General features: G+C 32.9%; 3 protein-coding genes and 1 long non-coding RNA gene across 7 annotated transcripts in view; 2 read left to right on the forward strand and 2 right to left on the reverse strand.

Annotated features, from left to right (window-relative positions):
- Window positions 1-1,717, reverse strand: part of LOC124946579 (sarcosine dehydrogenase, mitochondrial) — a 6,139-nt gene extending 4,422 nt beyond the window's left edge. For both annotated transcript variants that reach the window (XM_047487429.1, XM_047487430.1), the window contains exons 1-4: window positions 961-1,717; window positions 783-885; window positions 424-680; window positions 78-290 (exon numbers count right to left, since the gene is read on the reverse strand). In XM_047487429.1, the coding sequence (XP_047343385.1) occupies window positions 78-290; window positions 424-680; window positions 783-885; window positions 961-987 (600 nt within the window). In that variant the 5' untranslated portion in view covers window positions 988-1,717. The remainder of the gene's footprint in view (window positions 1-77; window positions 291-423; window positions 681-782; window positions 886-960) is intronic.
- LOC124946586 overlaps window positions 1-17,201 on the forward strand; it is a 23,212-nt gene extending 6,011 nt beyond the window's left edge. Inside the window, exons 2-3 of the long non-coding RNA XR_007100133.1 lie at window positions 6,300-6,451; window positions 16,979-17,201. This is a non-coding gene — a long non-coding RNA (uncharacterized LOC124946586). The remainder of the gene's footprint in view (window positions 1-6,299; window positions 6,452-16,978) is intronic.
- On the reverse strand, window positions 1,710-18,446 carry LOC124946577 (E3 ubiquitin-protein ligase HERC2). Of its 3 annotated transcripts, XM_047487416.1 has the most exons (14): window positions 17,890-18,446; window positions 17,247-17,462; window positions 16,969-17,169; window positions 16,635-16,845; window positions 16,277-16,534; window positions 10,509-16,198; window positions 5,364-10,391; window positions 4,955-5,278; window positions 4,564-4,873; window positions 3,776-4,497; window positions 3,257-3,695; window positions 2,929-3,152; window positions 2,675-2,829; window positions 1,710-2,596 (listed from the first exon to the last, which is right to left on the reverse strand). In XM_047487416.1, exons 1-14 carry the CDS (start codon window positions 17,945-17,947, stop codon window positions 2,363-2,365), a joined length of 14,070 nt encoding a protein of 4,689 aa, XP_047343372.1. In that variant the 5' UTR covers window positions 17,948-18,446; the 3' UTR covers window positions 1,710-2,362. The 3 variants fall into 3 exon arrangements, with proteins under 3 accessions (XP_047343372.1, XP_047343370.1, XP_047343371.1); XM_047487414.1 differs by having other exon boundaries at window positions 5,364-16,198; XM_047487415.1 differs by having other exon boundaries at window positions 5,364-16,198; window positions 17,247-17,570.
- A 320-nt stretch (window positions 18,447-18,766) lies between these two features.
- Window positions 18,767-21,372, forward strand: LOC124946584 (ATP synthase lipid-binding protein, mitochondrial). Its single transcript, XM_047487444.1, has 5 exons — window positions 18,767-18,931; window positions 19,439-19,517; window positions 19,607-19,708; window positions 20,167-20,269; window positions 20,890-21,372. Exons 2-5 carry the CDS (start codon window positions 19,473-19,475, stop codon window positions 21,051-21,053), a joined length of 414 nt encoding a protein of 137 aa, XP_047343400.1. The 5' UTR covers window positions 18,767-18,931; window positions 19,439-19,472; the 3' UTR covers window positions 21,054-21,372.
- The last annotated feature ends 657 nt before the right edge of the window (window positions 21,373-22,029 follow it).

Consider the following 22,029-nt stretch of genomic DNA (forward strand, 5'->3'; position numbering starts at 1 on the left):
ATTATCAATTTTTATTTTAATTGTTAACTAATAAAACCTATAAAAATATAAAATAATTATTATTTAAGTAAGAATACCTTACAACCATAATTTTTTGCTATTTTTGACAAGGAATTAATCAACATAGCAGGATCTACTGTTCCATCTCTTGAAGAATAAATTGCACCTTGAAAAATTTTTTCATCTAAAAGTGGAAATATTGCTTTTGCTTCATTAGGAGAAATTATATGCGCACCAATACCAAATGCTTTGCAAGCTGTGACCAAGCGTTTATATTCTGCCATTCTCTCCTATATAATAATTCTAATTCTTAAAAACACTAATATATATAATAATGATTTACATGCAATTTAAAATATTAGTTGCAAAGACTATAATTTATTAAAAGATTATAGTGTAATATTTATCAACATATTCACTTACATTAGTATGAGCGATATAAAGACCACCATTATTTATCCATCCTGGGTTAATGCCACTTTCTTTTTCTAAAGATGAGAGTACATTGATAGAAACATTTAGTAATTCCATTTCAACATCATCAACACCACGTAGATTCCATATTAGACCTGCAGTATGCCATGTTGTACCAGAAGTTAATTTCGATTTTTCTAAAAGTATTGTATTAATCCCACGTTTCGCCAAATGATAAAGAGCATGACATCCTGCACTACCACCACCTAAAAAATATTAAATTTTATTTTTTTTTTAGCTATGAACAAATGGCAAATTGTTCTTTTATATTTTTAAATTAGTATAGTTATTATTCATAATGAATTTACCAATTATTATAACATCTGCAAATTCTGGTAACTGAACTTTCGATGCTGTAATAGATAAATTTGTTGACATATATCTACTTTGTTTGATTGACCAATTTGAGAACTAAAAAGCATTAATCATATGTATTAATAATATTTCCATTAAAATTTTTTAAAAATTGTTTTGAATATTTGGTACCTTATTTCGTAGGAAGCGGATCATCATTTCTTTTTGATATCCTTGATTCTTGTAGTATGAAAATGTAAATACAAGTTGGAACTGATTGATCTATAATAACTAGCATTATATGGATCTTTGTTCTGGCGTAATTCATAATATCATTTCTCATGGTAATGCCCCTCTTATTGTGAATTTATCATTTTTGTTGATAATAATAATAAAACTAATGGAATACAGGATTATTCAAAAAAAATTATATGTACAAATACATACTGGACATTTTTTGGAAATTATATTACCAATGGTACTAATTTGATACACTTTGTGATTGTATGATTATAATCAATAATAAATAAATACAAATATATGATCATTAAATTTTTTCGTATCGTATCACATGCACAAAAATAAAATTATACTGAATTACATTCTTATTCAGTAATTTACTATTTAAATTTTTAACATGTTTATGTTTTTAAATATAACATATTCATGATGTTATTTTCAAATACTATAAAAAAGTAAATTGAATACAAAATAAAAATTGCTACACCCTGTATAAGATTCTTAATATTAGTTATCAAACTGTTATGTTTAAATTACAACACAGCTTTTATCACATTAGTACATAAAATGTTATCAAGTAAAATGAACGTATAAAAAAAAAGATAACACTTTTTTCTTCTCATCTTTAGAAAAACATATATCTTATCTTTTTAAAATACTTAATTCGAAATTTTTACACATCTCATGTGATATATTATTTATCTTTGGACATTGAAATCATAAATGAAATTATTAATGTAATAACATATCTTATTATAAATTTAATAGTCAAATAATTTATTATTTTAATTTTTATTTATTAGGAATCATATATTATATCCATATTTTTAAGATTGTTCTTAGCACAAATTTATTCATATCTTAATAACAAAATTTCTTAGCAATCATGCATTCAAGTTTTTTTTTACACTGATCATTATGGTTTAGCATACACACTTTTAATTACAAAAAAAAAAAAAAGAATAAACATACAACAATATTATCTACATATGAGAGTATTTTTAAGATTAGTTAAAGGTGATGATTGTATTATTGTAATCTAGATACATTTAATAATATCATCAACTTTCAAGGAATTATTAGCATTAAATGCTTGAATTCATGAATACTTATTATATGTGTTACATATTATGGTGTCTTCAATTTTTGCAATGTGCACTTTCATAATTACCAAGTAGTATTTCATAATTATCAAGTATAACTCTTATTATAAAAGCTTTTTGTGAATGATTTTTGTGAATTATATGGCATTATGTATTAATACAAAAAATAAATACTTTGTCATGAAAGTCGTGCATACTTTCAAGAGTACCACAAAAACTCGTTAGAAATATAAATATTGATAATAACTATCTTAAAGTGAAGTGTGTTCTTCACTGGCGAGACTGTCAGTATCTTCTGTGTCTGAGTTTGTTGCTGCTTGTACTCTAGCATACTCATCTGTATCGATACTTTTACAAAAATGAATAGCATATTTTAATTTTTGTCGTAATACTGGCTTGCACGAATACCTTGGCATTTTCAACAGGAAGAAACACGTGTAGCTCTCGGGAAGAAAATGATCTGGTGGATGATATCTGTCCATCACCTAAATAATAATCAGTTATGGTTAATATTCATTAATTTTGTTAAATTATATAATGTGGAATTAGAAGATAAAACTCACTTGTAAAACGAAGTCTCTGCCTCTAAAGTCAGCAATTGTTCGCGGTAAACGAGTTCTACCCCAGACAAAGCGAAGAAAAAGAGATCTTTCTTGATTAGAAAATTCTTCCATAACTTCCCAGAACCATTGAATAAGAGGTGCTGTAGCTTCAATGCCTAAGAATAATATTTCATATCGTTATATTTTATTAATCCAAGATATATTATTAATTTTTTTCAATTGTTTTTTTATATCACAAGAATAATTATACATGCCTTTATAAGTTGCAACAGATTTTAATAAACTAAGTGGTATGTCTGGACTACCACACACCATGGTTTCTAATTCAGCTCCACTAAATAAGGTCAATAGAGGGACAGGTACAACTTTTGATAAACCTTCACGTACTGCAGCAACTTGTTGATCAAATTCATGCAGTCTATAATTGAGTGCTAATCTAACATACTCATGTCGATTTTCTGGTGTTATCTTAAGGTATCTGAAAGAAATAATGGACAGTAAAAAATAGTATTCTGGAAAATAATAATATATACATACATAGAAGTAGTTTATTTTATAATTATGAATACAAAGTTGTTTTACCTATTTGATAATGGTATATCATGTCCAACAGCAGATGGTGTTGAAAATGGCATTTCCAAAGTTTGAAAGACTTTTTCATCAGGATCCATATCCCGTATACATAACAATCCAGGAACATAATCTCTATCAACTTCTGTTAAATCTGCTGGTGTCAATGATGCTCCAGTAAGTTGCTTCCAAACAGGTTCTGCCAAATTTAAGCTCAATGGACTACCCGTCCTTATTGCTATACCCATTAAAATACCTAAGAATTGAAACATGCTCATATGTAACGTTGAATTAGCCGTAGGATTCAATAGAAAACAGTCTCTGTTTGTGCCACTGTCGCCTCGACCATTAGGCGTGGGTATAAACAATGGCAACGAACCATTTTGCAGTTCATCACACATCTCGGCGATACTTTCGCTATAGCCTCCACCACAATCATCTACGCTCTCTCCTATCAACAATAACATCGATGTAACTAGAATCATTTTGTATGTACTACACATTACAAATGATTATTGTTGTATTACGTACCGACAAATTTTACTTTCCATACTCTATGTGGTAAAAAGAGTACATCTTGCGTTAGTAAAGACATTTTAGAAACCATTTGTCCAAAGACAGATTTAATACCATCTGGACCAGCCAAGCCTCCTTTACTTCGTGCTCTTTTTACTTGTATTCTGTTTAGTTCTATTACTGGCCCATGTTGTCGATCTCTTACCATAGTAGCCTGAACTACTTTACGGAACGTTGCTTCTTTAATACTATATACTAGCATTGGAGCTAATCTGTCGAGACCAATGTGTCCAGTAGTAGGGAACATTGCTAAAGATGGACACAATAATTCCGCAAAATGATGTAAAAGTACTAATCTATTATGTAACACGGAAAATTGAAAATCTTTCACTAAATCATATTCCATAGGTGTTGATACTGGTAATCTGCTCTGCGTAGCCTTTGTAGTACTCCACGCGAGAGTGTGAGCACTTCCACATGCAACTCGCGTTATTTTTTTACCCTGTAATGCATGAACTAGCCGTGGTCTTTGAAGAGCGCTTGTTGTTCCATCACCCAGTTGACCTTCATCATTGTCACCCCAAGTAAAAACTTCACCTTTATCAGAACACGCAACACAGTGTAAGGAACCTGTGGCTATAGAAATTATTTTCTTTCCTTGAAGTGCAGCTACTTTTCGGGGTCTTCGTACATGATCATCTGTGCCATGACCTAATCGATGATAATCTCCTTTGCCCCTATAAAAGAACAAGCAAACCTATTATCATTTTCTTCATAAAAATTTTTTTTATTTTCCTACCTACCATGTATACACTGCACCTGATCTAGTTAATGCCACTGAAAATTGGCTACCACATTCAACTTTGATCACTCCAAGTCCTGCCAATGAATCTATCTTCATCGGAACTTTACAACCATCGCTTCCACCTCTACCTAATTTTCCGTAATCTCCATCACCCCAACTCCAAACATTATCATCGTCTGTAACGCAAAGTGTTTGCGCATCACCACTTCCACATGCTACATCTATAACTTTACAATCTTGCAAAGCTTCAATAACTTTAGGAACCAACTGATCATCGCTATCACCATGACCTAAACGTCCATATCGCCCTATACAAAAAAAATGTTATATTCATCAAAAAGAAATTTTTTATTGGTAGTTTTTAATTTCTATAATAAATACACTTTTACCTTTTCCCCAAGTATATAACCAACCAGCACTTGTAATAGCAGCACTATGATGACCACCACAAGCTATATCTATAATCTCTGTTCCAAGAAGCTCTTCAATTAATTTCGGTCGATCGTACGATAATCTATTACCATGGCCTAATTTACCATCGTCACCTTCTCCCCAGGAATATACATGGCCTTCAGAGCTTAATGCAAGGCAATGTTTTCCACCAGAATTAATGGCCACTTTTTTAATAAATATATGTTGAATTGATTCCAAAAGTGTTGGGATAATGACAGAATCTGTTCCCCCTATACCAAGACGTCCTACTGCACCATAGCCTGAAATTAAACATTTTGATTAATTAATGTATTGAAATGTTTCAAAATGATAATTATAAAAATATATCTAGTTTTTTATACTTACCAGTAGCATAGACTTTACCATCAGCAGTAACAGCAAATAATGTTTGTTCACCTCCAGCTAGTTGTACTGGTCTCAATGCAGAAAGACTTTCACATGGTGTAGGCAATTTTATCTTTGCACCTTCTAAGCCACCTAATTGTCCTCTATGATTGTGACCCCAACCATAAATTGCTCCAGAACCATCCCATGATAATGTCCAATCTTCTGGTCTGCGATTTAACCATTGGAGTAATTGTTCATCATGTTCTTGCTTAAAAAGCTCGTGATTTTCGTGATCTTTAGAACATGAATCTCCATCTCTAGCCATCTCATTAATTCGTTTAGTAACTTCAATGCAAAATGCTTTTGGTAATGGAGTGCGATGTATTAAAGATTTTGCAACTCGACCAGCAAGACAATATCTTCGAAACCATGACCACTTATGAATCTCAGAACAACATTGCATGCTATCCAATTCTAAATCACAAGCAAGTGCAATAAGAACTTTGAAGAAATCGCTATGCATCAATTGCTTTCCACCTCTAACAGCAGGATCTTCGTATGTATATTGTCTCAACAATGCTTGAGGTAAAGAACCTAATAACGACGATAATGCAACTTCTGGTCGTATACCAGGTCCACTGAGATAAACTACTTGTAATTTTTTAAGTGCCCACATTCTTTGCTGTGCAGTTAAAATACTGAGCTGACTGCATTGTGCTAAAGTTGCCGCTAATCGTGTAACGATGTTTTTATCAGAACTAATTAAATTATTATCCAAAAGACACTCAGCTAATGCAATCGATGGTTGTGACATAACCGCTCTGTCAGAACCTAATTCGTGTGCCGCTAATGTAGCCACAACAGGATGTACGGTAAATCGCCAACCCCAACCATTTACAGAAACATCTGTAGAGAATCTCCATTTTAATTCATCGCCCTGTATTCTGATTTCAGTTGCCCATTCGCTCCATTCTCTGCCAGATCTAATTGCAACAACTCTTCCATTACTATCCATAATCGCAAGCGGATCATGTCTTCTCTCCGTGGAACATTGTCGATCGAATTCTACTCGCAAAGCTTCTGCACCAGGAATCTTCACATGACCGGTTAGAGTTGTATCATTTATATAAGGATGAGGTGTTTCTTGAACTACTGGTTGAAGTGCTTTACTTATACAATTAGAATTGGCGGTGGTATCTTCTAATTCCGTTACACAAAGTTCTAAAAGCATGTTTCCAATAGTAGGATTTACTCTACCAAGTGATATTAAAGTTGATGCTATTATTTCTTTTGCACCTTTATCAACTCTATTAGCAACTGCCAATTTTAAAAGATCTACTAACATTCTTGCATCATCTTCTGTTAACGTTGATGTAAATTCATCTAAACCAGATTCTGTGGTAACTCCTTCTCCTACTACTTGCGCATTCGACGTTAATGTTGCTGCTATGACGCTCATTGCACTAGTCGACATTTTAGAAGCTCGTGAAGATAAACTTGCTGAACTAGACATAGAAGGAAACATTGCTAATGGATATTCATCTAAATCTGGAGAAGTCCTTGGACTTGTCACCACATTAGCAGCCTCCACAGCATTAGCAGGAGCTTCTCCACCTCCTTGTGCTATGTCTCCAACATTTTGATAAACTGTATGACCGACGCTACTAGTAATTGTTCCTTCCGGCGGTGTATCTGACATGGGTGTTTTAGGACAATTTGCCAATGTTGTATGGCTTTGTAAAGCCATTACTATAACTGTTCGAGCTTGCATTATATGTAAAGCATTTATCACATGTTGAAGCGCCTGTTGTTTTGCAACATTGCTTTCCAATGATAAAATTATATTAGAAAGAGATGGTCTAGCATCTTTGGTATTTGTAGTAGTATTTGATTCCATAGTATTATTAAATCCTAAGCACATTTGTCCCAATGGATCTTTAGCAGTAGGAAAAGTAACTGGTTCTTGATTACTTGTTATAGGTTGATCAGTTAATACCCAAGCTACACTATGACTAGAACCACAGGATACTCTATTTACTCTTGTGTCTTCTAATGCATTTACTAAAGATGGCTTTCTATTAACAATCGTTGAACCATTTCCTTGCTGACCATGATCATTATCTCCCCAAGCATACACTTGACCTGTATCAGTTACTGCTAAACAGTGCAATGCACCCACAGCTACGTGAATTACTTTCTTACCACGAAGTCCTTCAACCAAAGTTGGTTTTCTGACATGATGATCATTTCCATGACCTAATCGAAAGTAATCCCCTTTTCCCCATGTCCATACTTCACCATATTTTGTTAAAGCTAAAGAAAATTGAGCACCACATTCGACTTGTATTACTCCCAAACCATTCAATCGATCTATTAATAACGGTGTGTGACAACCATCACTTCCTCCTCGACCAAGTTTACCGAAATCTCCGTCGCCCCAGGAATAAACCGTACCATCAGCTGTTAGAGCCATTGTCTGGGCATCTCTACTTCCACAAGCAACTTGAATTATTCGTTGTCCTATTAAAGCTTCTACTAATTTTGGTTTTAATTGTGTTGCTGTATCTCCATGGCCCAATCTTCCATATTCGCCTAAACCCCAGGTATAAAGTTCTCCATTACTTGCAATTGCAGCTGAATGACCAGAACCACAAGCTATATCTCTTATTCTTTTTGATTTAAGCGTTTCAATGAGTCTTGGTTTATCCAAAGATACACAGTTTCCATGTCCTAATTTTCCATCTTCTCCTTCACCCCATGAAAAAACTTTTCCATCTTGAGTCAATGCTAGAGCATGTTTTCCTCCAGAATGAACAGCAACCTTTTTTATCACGTATTGACTGAGAAATGGTATAAGTTTGGGTTCACATACGTTACTGTCATCTCCAAGACCTAATCTACCGTTAGTTCCTTCGCCACAAGCATACAATTTTCCTTCTTGACTGACAATAAAAAGAGTTTTACTACCACCCGCAATATGAATCGGTTTTAATTTCGAAAGAACTTCACTATATATTGGTAATTTAATTTTTGATCCTTTTAATCCACCAAGTTGATCTTTATCATTTAAACCCCATACATAAACAGCGGATTGTTGTGTTGTTTCTCCAGTGCATTGTGATGTAATTTGCTTTTGTGCAGCTTCCCAATCTGATGCGAGAAATGAAATTGAGGTGGCTAATTGCTGATTTTCATTGATTTTTTTTCGTCCTATGATATGGAGTCCATGAATCTTGCAATCAATGCCATCATTTCGACATTGTTTTATAGCGATCTCAATGCATGGATAATATTCTTTAATATCTTGCAAAAGGGTCACGATAGTGTCAGTATATCGAACACTAATCGTTGCCAATTCCACTAAACAGCTAAAAGAATCGCCTGCATTAACAGCTATGACTGAAGGCACATAACTGCTATCTTGCGGATCTACGGTTATTTTCAAAGAATGTATAAGAATTCCGGGCATCATTTCCAAACGTATCCAATGTTTTCCTTGAGATCCACAACTTTGCCAGTATCTTCCAGATCCATCAACAAGACGTGGTGCGTACTTATCTCTAGAGGAAACGCTTAATGTTCTAATACATTTCGACCAGTCTTCAATTAAAGATGATTCTAAAAGGTCTTGTCTGTGATATCTACCAGGTTTTCCAGCGTAAACAGCTGCAGATCCAGGCTCTGCAATTCTATTAAAACCATGTCGATGAGAGCGTTTCGTGTAGAAACAATTTTCACATAAATTATAATTATCACAGTATTTGCATTTGAATCTAGGACCAGATATTGGTGACAATTGACATGAATTACAAGATACCAAATGATGACAAGACGGTACTCTTTCCATTTCTGCAGCCCATCCAGTCCAACAACTTTGTTGAGGAAAGTCTACAGAAACTTCTTTTCCATTGTAGGTAATATCAGTAACTATTCCTATGCTTTGATGGTTGACCGAACCCCATTTATATTTAGGTACAGCTACCGATGCTTTCACTCTAACTTTGTCTCCAATTTTTAATGCGGGTGGACCTGGTAAAGATGGTGGATGACCAAGTAATTCAATATGTATGAATCTAACCCAATATGTACCACCTTTGCGTTGCCAAGCAACTTGAACATTTAAATCATGTAAGGCTTCTGGGTCAACTTTTATAACTTGTCCAACATCCCCATATTCAACTTCTTCATAACTCTTACAACATCTCACTAACATGCCTGGTACAACGTTATCACGAATATATATTGCATATTCATCGACACAAAGAAAATCTGACCGCTTCATATATGTTGGTGTTACCATTGAAGTCACTTCATGCGTCGATGGTGAATCTTCCACATCTTCACTTGTAGAGTCATCAGAATCCGATAATCCTTCGAAACTTGATAATGTCTCTGTATCACTTAAAGCAATATCTGGATTTTCTAACAACCAAGCTACAATAGTTTCTGGTGTAACATTGCCTTCTGTTGCACTAAGACTCCTAATAGCAAATTCGGCGCTTTTTTTGTGAAAACCCATTTCCACTAACTGTGTGACAAGTGGATTTACAGGTGGAAAATTTTTTCGCTTACTACTCTTACAATGTCTTTTTTGGCTCGAAGTAAAAGAAGCTAAAGAACAATCAGAAGTAGAAGTGGTAGGATCCGAGGTAACGCTTGTTCGTTGAATAGGTGAATGCATTAATTCTGATGTCAGATATTGAGATACAGCTAGTGCAGCTTCTTCTAGTTCTTTTCGTTTGAATATTGGTTTTAGTGGTTGAGGCTTCGTAGCACGTATTAACATATCTTGAAGAAGAGTACTGTAACGATCATCGTCAGTAATATTGATATGTGATTTCAAAACTTTTCTTAATTTTGCTTGATGAGCTAGCATAGCCTTTCCAGCAGCTAAAGCTGCTAATTGTTGTTGTTGCGTACGTAGTACAGAAGCATTAACTACACCAGTGATTACGGGTATACTACCCGGTCGTGTTTCTAGACCATAATGGCCAAGAAACAAATTAGCCCATGTGGATAAAAATGAATCCGACATATTCATCTTATCTAAATGAAATGGCTCATTAATATATTTCAATGCAAAAAACGGTATTTTTTTTCGAGTCCCGCAGGTATGCATCTGCACGAGCACTTTTGTATGTTGTATAAATTTATATACTGTACCTATTTGTCCATCGACTTCTACTAAACCACCAATTCTTGGTCTATCATCCAATCCACCAACAACGATAAGTGCTGCCATAACGGTTTGTTGTATATTAGCGCTATTGCTACCACCATTTTCATTTATTTGTATATGAAAAAGAGGACCGTCACACAGTAAATCCGAAGCTAAAGAAAGCTTTGATGTTAAGAACATATTCACACTTGAATTCCAATTTGAGAGACAGTGTAAAGATCTTATTAAAGCAATAAGTTCTTCGGCAATGGTAGAAGTATGAGATGCTGTTAAAGATACACGGCATTTATTGGAATGAAGTTCAGAATTCGAACCACTATTACACGTAAGAGCTATTTGTCCCAATATTTTGAATACTTTCTCTAAGAAAGGTAACATATCTACAAAACCAGTTGGCCAAGATGGTAAAACTGCAGATAATAATCTTGCTGCCATGATTTGTTTCTCAAGATTTGGATTGTTTTCATTAGCAATAATACTAAGTAAAAAATCCACCCATGCTAAAGTACTTAGTGATTTACACAATTTTGGAGATTTAGCAATCGCTCTTAAGATGCTGAGAGTAGCCCAATTCTCATAATGCTCTTTTGATAATTGTGTCTGCGTTGTAACATCGCGTTTATTCGCAGACGAAGTAATACCACGTAAAACGGATGCCAATATTTTTATCGAAGTAGTAGGTACTTTGCTACCTTCTATGCCGCACGATAGTAACATTATGCGCAGTAACGTTGTTGACGCAACTTTTAAACATGTCGTTGGATGAATATCCTTTACATTGCTTTTGTCGATCTTATTGGTGTCTACAGGTGAATCATTGTCACTGTCACTCTCAGGTGGTGTTAATGCTTCGGCTAATTTCAGGTCGTATTTACCTTCTTTACCCATTCGATATGAGTTCGTTGTACCATTATCCCACTGTATTCTAACCCATCCATCCTCACCAAGTTCACCTATTACCCTGCCCTCTCCAGGTGGTGGTGCGTCTTGATCTCCCCACTTCCAATCGACTCCACGAACTACTCTTGTACCGATTTTCATTAATGCTGCTAATTCCTTTCCACTAAGTTGTACACTGGGAGGTTTACTTTTTTGTACAGCATCTTCATATATTGCCATTGCCTCTTTAGGTTTCAAGGTATCAGTTTGAAGTGAAGGTCCAATTTGTCTCATTAATGTTAAAATGCTAGATAATAAACCAGAATTGATCAATAATCCAATTTCATTAGCATGTAAATAATTAGTTAACATGCCTAGAATAGTCAATAAAAATCTTGCCCTTGGTAATTTCCTTAAGCATGTATATGTGCCTTGATTGAAACTACTCTTACCGCTAGCTGTTGGTTTATTTGGCAATTCTGCCTGAACAACATAAGCACGTAACGTTTGTACAGCCCAGGATGTAATTTCAGCTTCTGCTAATATTATTTTTGATTTTTGATATGGAGTTATAAGCTGTATATTATGTAAACAATGAGTAATTCCGTCGTAAAGAAATCGATTCTCATATGTAAGGCCGAGCCAACCGTTAAGTAAAGAATATTTCACTGATGTTATTAAGTGATCTTTCTTTACCAACTCTTGCATCATAATTATACCTTGTTCTCGCAATTTTGCCCGTTGAATTTGACAATACATTGCACGTCGTAAGGTTTCTACATCGCCTCCATCTTCCGTAATTACAAAATTTATAATATTTGTCATAAGACTAGACAAATCAGAAGTTAAAGTCTTATGTTTTAATTTCTCAAATACGTTGATTATGCCATTCTTTGTACTGAATACTTCTTCTCGTTTTGGAGATAATGCTGTCAAAGTAATCGTTTCTTTTGCTGTTATATCTTCATCAGGCTTATTTTTTGACTTTGCATTTTGTATTGATGCATTTACAATATCTTCAGGTTTTCCAACCGAATCTTTATTTCGTCGAATATCAGCGATCACCATTTGTACAATTTTTTTAAATCTGGGTAGAATATGCAACAGTGGTAAATTTTGTAATCCTTTAACTTCAAAACTCGTTGCAGGTCTAACTTCATATAATAAAAATCTGCATCTTTCTTGTGCAGGTGCACAAACTTCTTTATAGCTTCGATTTTGTTGTTGTCTTATCCTTATGAAGTTCCACTTTGTCTGATGAATCGCTCGTACCATATCGGACAATGGTTTTGATAATTCTGCATTGCCACTATTTGTTAATTCTTGATCTATCAATGTAATTGCTTCGTGACCGAGAGCAAGATGTTTTATAATGACTGCCATAAGTAATCGGCCGATTTCTTCTACAGGATGATCACCACAAAAATCAGTATGAGATAGAAGATTATTGCTTTTGGAATATCTATCAATCACAGTTAAAAATGCTTGAACAGTTGCATCTGTTTTATGAGTCTCTGCTAATGCTTGTATAAATGCAGTAACTCTATCAACAGTCATTTTTTGCGACTCATTTTTTGTATGTATTAAAATTGGTGGCTCTGTCGGTGTATTTGCTGCTGTTGAATTATTACTTCTTGCTTCACTTTTTTCTTCTTCATAAGGATTAGGAGGTTGCAATATTTGTAATCCACCTCTTAAAAAATTTGTATTAAGCCATATACCAGCTTCTTTTTCAGCAGGTTGTAATGCTAAGCTTTGTCGCATTCTGTAAGCATGTAATCCTAATAGAAAACCGGCAGCTCTTTCTGCATCAAGAAGAATCGAACTCATATCCGTCATTTCTACGGTAATATGTGTATTTTCTGGTTCAGATTGACAGTATTGACCAACGTAGCACGAATCCATCATACCACGCATCAATGGTGAAGCATCACGGCCAACGAATCTTTGCAAAGTTTGAAAATTACATGATCCTTCGTATCTAAAATCTTGAACATCATATACATTGTTATTTATAACAACCCATAAACCACCATCACGATTATGATTCTCTAAATCAGCCCAACGTATTAATGAAGTTTCATCTTGAATCGGGGTTTTGCAGCCATGCTGTGGAGCGATAATACCAGGCCAAGACAAGTCGTCAGCATCATTTTTCTCCATAATTGGTGTCAATTTATTAAATCGATCTAATGTGTCTACAACAGGGGTTAAAGTTTCCATCCAATTCATATTAAGAAGCAACATAGGATAATCTACTTGTAAAAGTATCAGACACGTTATTAATTCAGGCAGTAATGTACTTATTATATCACTCTTCAAAATAGACATAACTAAAACAAATCGCTTAATACTGCTACCAGCTATTTCAGCTGCTACTGGTAATATTTCAATTACATGATCACAGATTTGAGATATATACTTTTTTAATAGAGATTCCACTCCAAGCATTTCTTGATCTTGTAAATCTTCTGTAGATGACTTATTAATACATTCATATGCTTGTGCTATGAGTAAACGTTGAAATCTAAGAAGAAGGTTTAAACTAGGTGGTCTATCTAAAATACGTAACTCTTCATTTCCACTCATATGTTGCAAATTTTGAAATTTAGAGAGTGTAATAAAGCTGCTATTTCTGATCAACTGTTTTATTAACTGGAATAGTGATATTGTCACGTTGTACTTCTCCGAGCCGAATTCTTTAGTTTGTTTTGATTCACCGGTTTTAACGATTTTTAAACCCATCAAAAATTCTTGGCCATCCGACAAATCTGTGATTTCTGCTTTAATCGCGGCTTTTAATGCTAACTCTAGTCCACCATCTGCCATTAAACTGGATATTAATAAATCAGCCATGAATAGGTGACCATCATTAGTATGTGATTCTTCTAAGGTACTTGAGTTTGAAAGAAAACTCGATAGCGTTTTTGCACGTTCATTAGCAGTTGGTAAAAGAATACTCCATCCAGTCTGAAGTACTGCTTGAGCTGCTTTTTGTATAGTAGCTAAAATTCCAGAACCACTAGCAAGATTAACACATCGTTGTTTTAAAGAATTTAATAGAGTGGATCCAGATAAACCAACAGATTTGTTATCAATTTTGTGTGTTATCATTGCATAAAGTTGCAATCTTAATAAATTCAATGTAGCTACAGCTAAACATTCACGATCTTGAGTAGGTGGTCGTGTGCCTGGTAATCCTTCGCAAGATTTAGCTAAAAGTATATCCAGTAATTTGAAAGTTTCTTCACAAACTTCTACAACAAAGGCTACTCTACTTGCAACAGATAATGCTGAAATACACCAAGCAAAACTTTGTGTAGGTCCACAAACTATACCAACTACGATTTTTCCAGATAATGCTGGACATAGTGTAGGTTCGGTAACAATACTACCTAGTGATTTATCAATTTGATCATAATCATTTTTACCCCAACCATAAACCATATGATCTTCTGTTAAAGCTAGTGTATGAGAACTTCCTAAAGCTAAATCTTTAACTTTTTTGTTTTTCAATCCTTCAATAAGTTTTGGATATCTGAGACGTTCTTCATTTTCATGTCCCAACCAATCCGTTACCAGATATGAGTAACCTCTGCCCCATGTATATACTTCTCCTTGAATAGTTAAAGCAGCAGAAAACTGATTACCACAATATACTTTTATAACATTAATGTCTAACAATTTATCCACGATTTTGGGTGTCTTTGATCCATCTGAGCCACCTCTACCAAGTTTTCCATAACTTCCATCACCCCAAGAAAACACTATACCAGAGGCAGTAACGCATAATGTTTGAGAATCACCACTGCCACAAGCTACATGTACCACTGTATGTCCATTTAAAGTAGTTACCAAAGTAGGTATTAGGACATTATCAGTGTTACCATGACCAAGTTTTCCAGATACTCCCCTACCCCATGTATATAATTCACCATTGGAACTTATTGCAGCAGAATATGTACTTCCACATGTGATGAACGTTATATTTTTCTCAAACAAAGCTTCTATTCCTTTTGGTTCATCATATGCTATCTCATCACCATGGCCTAGTTTTCCATCATCACCATCTCCCCAGGAATATACTGTGTTGTCTTGTGCTAAAGCCAAGTAATGCTTACCATCAGGATGAGCAGCTATCATTATTATTGATTTATCAGAAAAACCATATATTTTTTCTGGATATTGTGATTCCGTTCTACAATCCATCATGTAAACATTACCACTCAATGATAATATTAATAATGCTTCTTCAGTATAGCACAGTTGTTTAATGCCTAGTTCTGCAACAGTATCAGAATAAAATGGAGAACTTCCACCAAATGTAGTGCTTCCCCAAGCTATTGCTTCTTGAAAAATTCGTCTATCATTTTTTGAAAATATATCAGTAATATGTGGTAAAAGGGGGGCAGCTAATCTGCTTAAATTACACATTATAATTACTGCAGCTTTTCTTAAATCCACAAATACTGAATCATCATCTGGTAGCCTCAAATATCTCAATAATACCTCACAGGGATTAGTTGAAAGATTTTCATCAAATTCCCAAAATTGTGATGATGATGGAATCATATTCAATCTGCGTAAGATAGGAATAAGAGGAGCTGAACTTCCTGGTGGCATTACTCTATTATCCTGATTTTTATTTTTTCCACTTAGTTGCAATAAAAGAACTACTGCATCCAGCAAATTTGAAAGTGTAGCTCTTTGGATGACTAATTCAAGTAGCAAACATAAAGCTGTGTGTTGATCAGCAATTGGAATTGGATGCCAAGATCTTTCACCAATCACATTTCTAAGAAAGAAGTTTCATATAAGTTATCATAATTGCATTACTCTTTGAAAAATATAAAGAATAATTTATAAAATATACCCCACAACAACTTGTTTCAAAAATTTGGTTGATCTCTCTACAACTTCCAACCAAATTTGAGAAACATTACTCTCATCAAAAAGAGTAGCTTCTGGCAAACATTGTAAAGCCTCAAGAGATTCAGAAAGTAATTCACTGCAAAATTCCACATCTTCTCCAGATCTCCAAGCACGTCTTAGATATGCAAAAGAAAAATTGAGAGCTGCACGTGTACCAACTCTTGCTAAGCCTAGTGTTGCTTTTTCATTGGGTTGTAAACTAAAAAATATGTTATCTTTTTGTCAGTTTTTAGTTTTTTTTTTATAATTTTTCATTTATACATATTATGTTCATCCATAATCAAATATTGATACTTAACTTTTTTTGTGATTTTGTAGTAATTTTTACAGTCGCAAGAACTTCTTTAGTTCCTTGTGGTTTGTCTCGGGATAAAGCAGTAAAGTATCTTCGTGCTACTACTAATCGTTGTCTTAATCTTATTGCAGATAAAGTACTATTTGCAACTTCATGACATAATCTTCTTTGTTCCTTAATTAATAATTCTATGCATTCTGTTAAATCAGTCAATGCTAAAAATAAAGATATATAAATATTATCGTATATAATTTTATTATGTATGATAATATCAATTACTATGCAGTATTATTTAATCTTTATTACATATTTGAAAATAATAATATAAATTTTTTTACATGGTTGTAGGCCCCATATCCATGAATCTATTAGTTGTTGGGCAGGCATGGTATTCTCCATAAGTAATGTAGTTCTTGCTGCTTCTTCGCTATCAATCTTTTGACATGGACCACAATTACATCCATGTTGAGGGCCACAAATACCATCGCAACAAAGACAGGACAATACTTTCATTCCACAATAGTAATGCCCACTTTCTCCTAAAGTTAATAAAAATCTTGTAAAATAATATATCCTCTTTAGATATCTATATACTTTGGTATTCAATATATTTTACCCTTTTTAGCTAGAACTCCTGCACGATTAATTAAACCATCACTAAAAGGTCCTATAATTTCTCCATCTCTGATCATTTCATTCCAAAGATCAGCTAATCCATCACGACAAAGAAAACGCTGTAAATCGGTTTTTAACCACTTTGCATCCAAACGACCCTCAGGTCGTATTGTAATATTCAATTGGCTACTCATTTTTGTAGATTCTTTAAAAATGTCTGTGTTAAAAAATGCAGAACTACTTTTATTCATTACTTGCAAAAGAATGAGATAGATGAATCCATTTTATTCTTGATTATGCCTTGTTTTTGCTTTGTTCCATGACACTATTATTATAAAACATTAAAAATAAATTCATTCAATAATATATATATATTCTATAAAGTTAAATTCTGATAAATTAATTCTACACTATTGATCTTAGTAAAACAACAAATATATATATATACACATTATACAACAAAATGTAGTTTATGTATATTTCGTTAATATAAAAAATTTGTTGAAATTTAAATTTAATGAAAAAATTAAATAAATTTACAATGTCATTAGGAATACATTATTTAATCGATTTAGAAGTATCAGTCAATATTGTTTTCATTATGATATGTGAGGTTAGGTTTCTTAAAGAATAGAATAGCCTACCTGTATATTTAATAGCTTTATTATTGTTGAGGTTTGCATATTCCAAAGATGTATTCATTTTCGTAAGAAAATTAATTATGAAGTGTTATTATATTAATCATAAGATCTAAACATGTCGGTTGATAATTTTGACAGGTTCTCAATTCTCGGATATATTGATATTGTAAAACTTTATGTTAGATATAAATTTATAGAAAGGATTTAGCGTAAACTTAAGAAGAAATGTGAATTTGTCCACAATCCAGTAGAGATTTTAGAATTTTTTTATATTACTTCTTCTTTTACCGACTACGCATTAGAAATAGACAATAGCGCTAATATTGGCAGGAAGTAGAATTAATGACTCAACTGTTTCGGCATCAAACATAACTCTGGTTTTTCATTATATTGACAGCCGTGATCATTTTTAATCCTCTCTCCCATGATCGCCCTTATTTTTGACATCATCATGATCTTCATTTATTATAATTAAATTCAAGGCCTACTTCTTATCCTTACTAATGAATTCTTGATTAATACAACAAATCAGATTTACAAAGATGAGATTTACACGACATCTAGTAGTAAACTGGATGAAGTCATTGCTAGTACTCTAAAAAATGTAAACAAAGCTTAATATTCATAGAGAATGCTTATTGAGAATAAGCTAGTCAAATTGAATATTAACAATATTTTTTATTTTTTACTAACGATTATAATTGAAACTCAAATTACATAAGCAATTACTAAAAGAAACCGTGAGTATTTTTGTTTCAATATGAACTTATATTATTTGTGCCTATTACTAAACATGGAAATAATACTTAGTGATTGTATTGATTAGTTATTGCGGACGTAAAATCTGTTCGGCTAAATTCGGTTGGTCGATAACGCTAGTCGGGTGATTGGGAACAGCGAGTGGGTCGTTACACGGAAGTTACTTCGTTCGTTCGTAGGTTCAGTCGAGATAGGTTGGTTGCAGGGTGTTCCGTTAACGGGTCACTCACCGATTCAACATTCCAAAGGCTGGGTCTTCTTACCGCTTCTTCAGCACTCTTCATTGGTAAGTCCGACCGTGTGCTTGTTAAATATTGAGTAAAAGAAAGTGAAATTTACTATTGTGATAAGAGTTTCGAAATTCAAATATTACGTTAATGCGTTAATCAAAGAAAAATTCCAAATATAGCATGACTTCCATTTTATAATTTTAAAAGTTGAAGTATAAAGTTAGCAAAAGAAGTCGTAGAAAACAGCCATTTTTTATTAGATCCTCCATTACTATATGGCACATTCGACAATTAGTATTTTCATGTTCCGCGTATAATTAATAAAGTTTTCATATATTTGAATAAAATTAATCATGATCCACTTTTTTGTATGTTCCTCATGTAATGATTTAAGCGTTACGTAACAGTTTCCTTCTCCATCCCTCCCTCCCTCAATAATTCGTTACTAACAGACCAGCCGCATTGATCTAGTCGATTTGTTCATCTTTGACAAAAACCCTTAAAAATCTAAAATTCATATCGAAAAAGTATTAAGTTTAATCGTTTGCATCTTTTCATTTCAGGCACTTGTAAAGCCGCGCAATACAGAACGTCATCATGTACGCTTGCTCTAGACTCATCGCTCCCATTGCCAGGTCTACTGTGAGTATAGAACCGTTCGCGTTTTGTCGTTAAATTCACAATCTGATATTATATAATCTTGGTATTTCTTAAACTTAATCTTTTTTCAGTTGGTTTCTGGAACCAAGAGCTATTTTCGACCATTGAGCAGTGTGGTCAGTCAAAGCCAATCTTTACAACAGCAAAAACAACTTCAACCACCAGTGTATTTAGTAAGTAAATTCTGTTTTACATATTGCATAACTCTTCTTTTATTAGTTACATAAGTCATTATTTCTTTAGAAAATGAGAATTTTTATATTTAATAATCATATTTATAACTATTAATATATTTACTAGTACATATTATGCAACAAATTGTACAATGAATAACCATAGTATTGTGGTTTCTTATCTTAGTACTTCTTACTTTTTGGAAAAATAGATCAAATTTAAAAGAATAGATAAAATATTAATAAAAAAAGATCATTTTTAGAAAGTTACATAACAATCAAAAAAAATAAAGCAGAAGTGTGATCTGTGCTTATAAGATACAAATAGATTGATTATTGCTTATATAGTATAATGTAACCTTGAAATTGTTTTTTAGATACATATAATTCTTACTTATCACTTATAGTTTTAATATTTTTTTTTATCTCTTTTTTTTTTTCCCCTTTTTTCTTTTTAGTCACAGGTGCGTAACTTCCAAACTTCCCTAGTCAGGCGTGATATTGATTCTGCTGCCAAATTCATTGGCGCTGGTGCTGCAACTGTTGGTGTTGCAGGATCTGGTGTGTATTTATTCTACAATAAAATAATCCTAAATTGTCACAATCCCTAAATGAGTATTATAAGCTTTATATTTTTAGTAATTTATGTGCTTAATTTTATTCTTAATTTAAAAATTTAAACATATGTATCACATATCATTATTATTAACGCAGATCATGTTAAATATCATTTATTAATCTATTATCCACAAAATACTAATATTTTTAACATAGATATTTAAATTACAGCTGTTGGTATTGGCTTAGTTTTCGGATCCTTGATAATGAGTTATGCACGAAACCCTTCCTTAAAACAGCAATGTTTTACTTATGCTATTTTGGGATTTGCCTTGGCTGAAGCTATGGGGCTTTTTTGTCTAATGATGGCTTTCCTTATCCTTTTTGCCTTTTAAACTTCCTGACAATATGCCTTATTCAAGAATGAAGTCCATAATTATCTGTATCATATCATTATTCTATGTACATAGTCTGATTCAGTGTTTTCATTATATGTGATTAAGTGTATGTATGCATTTTGAAGTCATAATGTTAATATCATTCTGTTACAATATACAATATATATTTATTTCATTAAAAAAAAAATATTGCACATCTATTAATTTAATATTTTTTTATTTCAGGTGCTGGAATTGGATCTGTATTTGGTTCCCTCATTATTGGTTATGCTAGGAATCCATCTTTAAAACAGCAATTGTTTTCATATGCTATTTTAGGTTTTGCTTTATCTGAGGCTATGGGATTATTTTGTCTCATGATGGCTTTCTTACTTCTGTTTGCCTTCTAAGCCAACAATATCATCATAAGAAATTGCTGATAGTTTTAGTGCGTCACTGTCAAACAGTATGTCTTTGCTTCAGAAAAAAGCAATGACTATCTGGTACACAGAATGCCATGAAATCATTAAGGATGCCCATACTTACATTTCAATGGAAAACAACAGTGCATCTATGAATACAATCCAAGCCTATGTGGAGCGGATCATCATTAAAACTCTGAGTTCTTTCTAATTATTAGAATATTTGTAATTATTTCATGGCTTACTGTCTCATGTAGCGTAACTGACATTGTTATAAAATAATGAATTTCAGTGTAATGAAACAAAATATTACTGCAGATTTATTGAAATTACATCACCTATACACGCATATATGCATTCACAGCATTAGTGTATGATATAAGTACTACTATATCGCAATTTTTTTCATATCAAAAAATTATCACTGTTGTGCCATCATAAATTCTTAGTAATTTAATATTTGATGAAAAAATTCTATTATTGAATAAACGACGTCATACAAATGGTACTCAATTTGTCTAAATAGATTTCCATAGTTTCAAGACAAAACTATTATATTTATTTTCTCTATTTAATTTTTCTTCATTTCAATAATAATTTCAATGTTAATATAAAAAGTTTATGTATATGTATTTATATACACAAAAACGCAAAAATAATTTTTGCATCTAAAAAATATACTGCATGTTTCACACACCGTATATAATGGCTACACATTTTTTTTTTTTAATCAAAAGACACCAAATAGCAAGCGTTGGAAATTCTACACAAGAGACGTAAGTATGTTATTTACGTAAATATTGAAACTTCCAGCAATTGATTAAATATAATGTTAATAGGTTATCAAATAAAAGATGTTATAATGTGTCTATGTATGAGTGATTTGAAAAAACGATCATTAAATAAATAGAAAATAAAATATTAGCCCTTTTCTATATATATGGTAAATGTGAATAAAATCAGT

Source organism: Vespa velutina, chromosome 2 (assembly GCF_912470025.1).
Source record: "Vespa velutina chromosome 2, iVesVel2.1, whole genome shotgun sequence".
Lineage (NCBI taxonomy): Eukaryota > Metazoa > Arthropoda > Insecta > Hymenoptera > Vespidae > Vespa > Vespa velutina.

Bases quoted from the DNA above. Each gene is read 5' to 3' on its own strand.
- LOC124946577 (XM_047487414.1), bottom strand. From the start codon at position 17,947: ATGAATACATCTTTGGAATATGCAAACCTCAACAATAATAAAGCTATT. The intron at 17,170-17,246 runs GTAAAATATATT...TATTAACTTTAG, and splicing joins AGGAGTTCTAGCTAAAAAGG to GAGAAAGTGGGCATTACTAT. The intron at 4,874-4,954 runs GTAAAAGTGTAT...TTTTTTGTATAG, and splicing joins GTTATATACTTGGGGAAAAG to GGCGATATGGACGTTTAGGT.
- LOC124946584 (XM_047487444.1), top strand. From the start codon at position 19,473: ATGTACGCTTGCTCTAGACTCATCGCTCCCATTGCCAGGTCTACT. The intron at 19,709-20,166 runs GTAAGTAAATTC...TTTTCTTTTTAG, and splicing joins TTCAACCACCAGTGTATTTA to TCACAGGTGCGTAACTTCCA. The intron at 20,270-20,889 runs GTGTGTATTTAT...TTTTTATTTCAG, and splicing joins TGTTGGTGTTGCAGGATCTG to GTGCTGGAATTGGATCTGTA.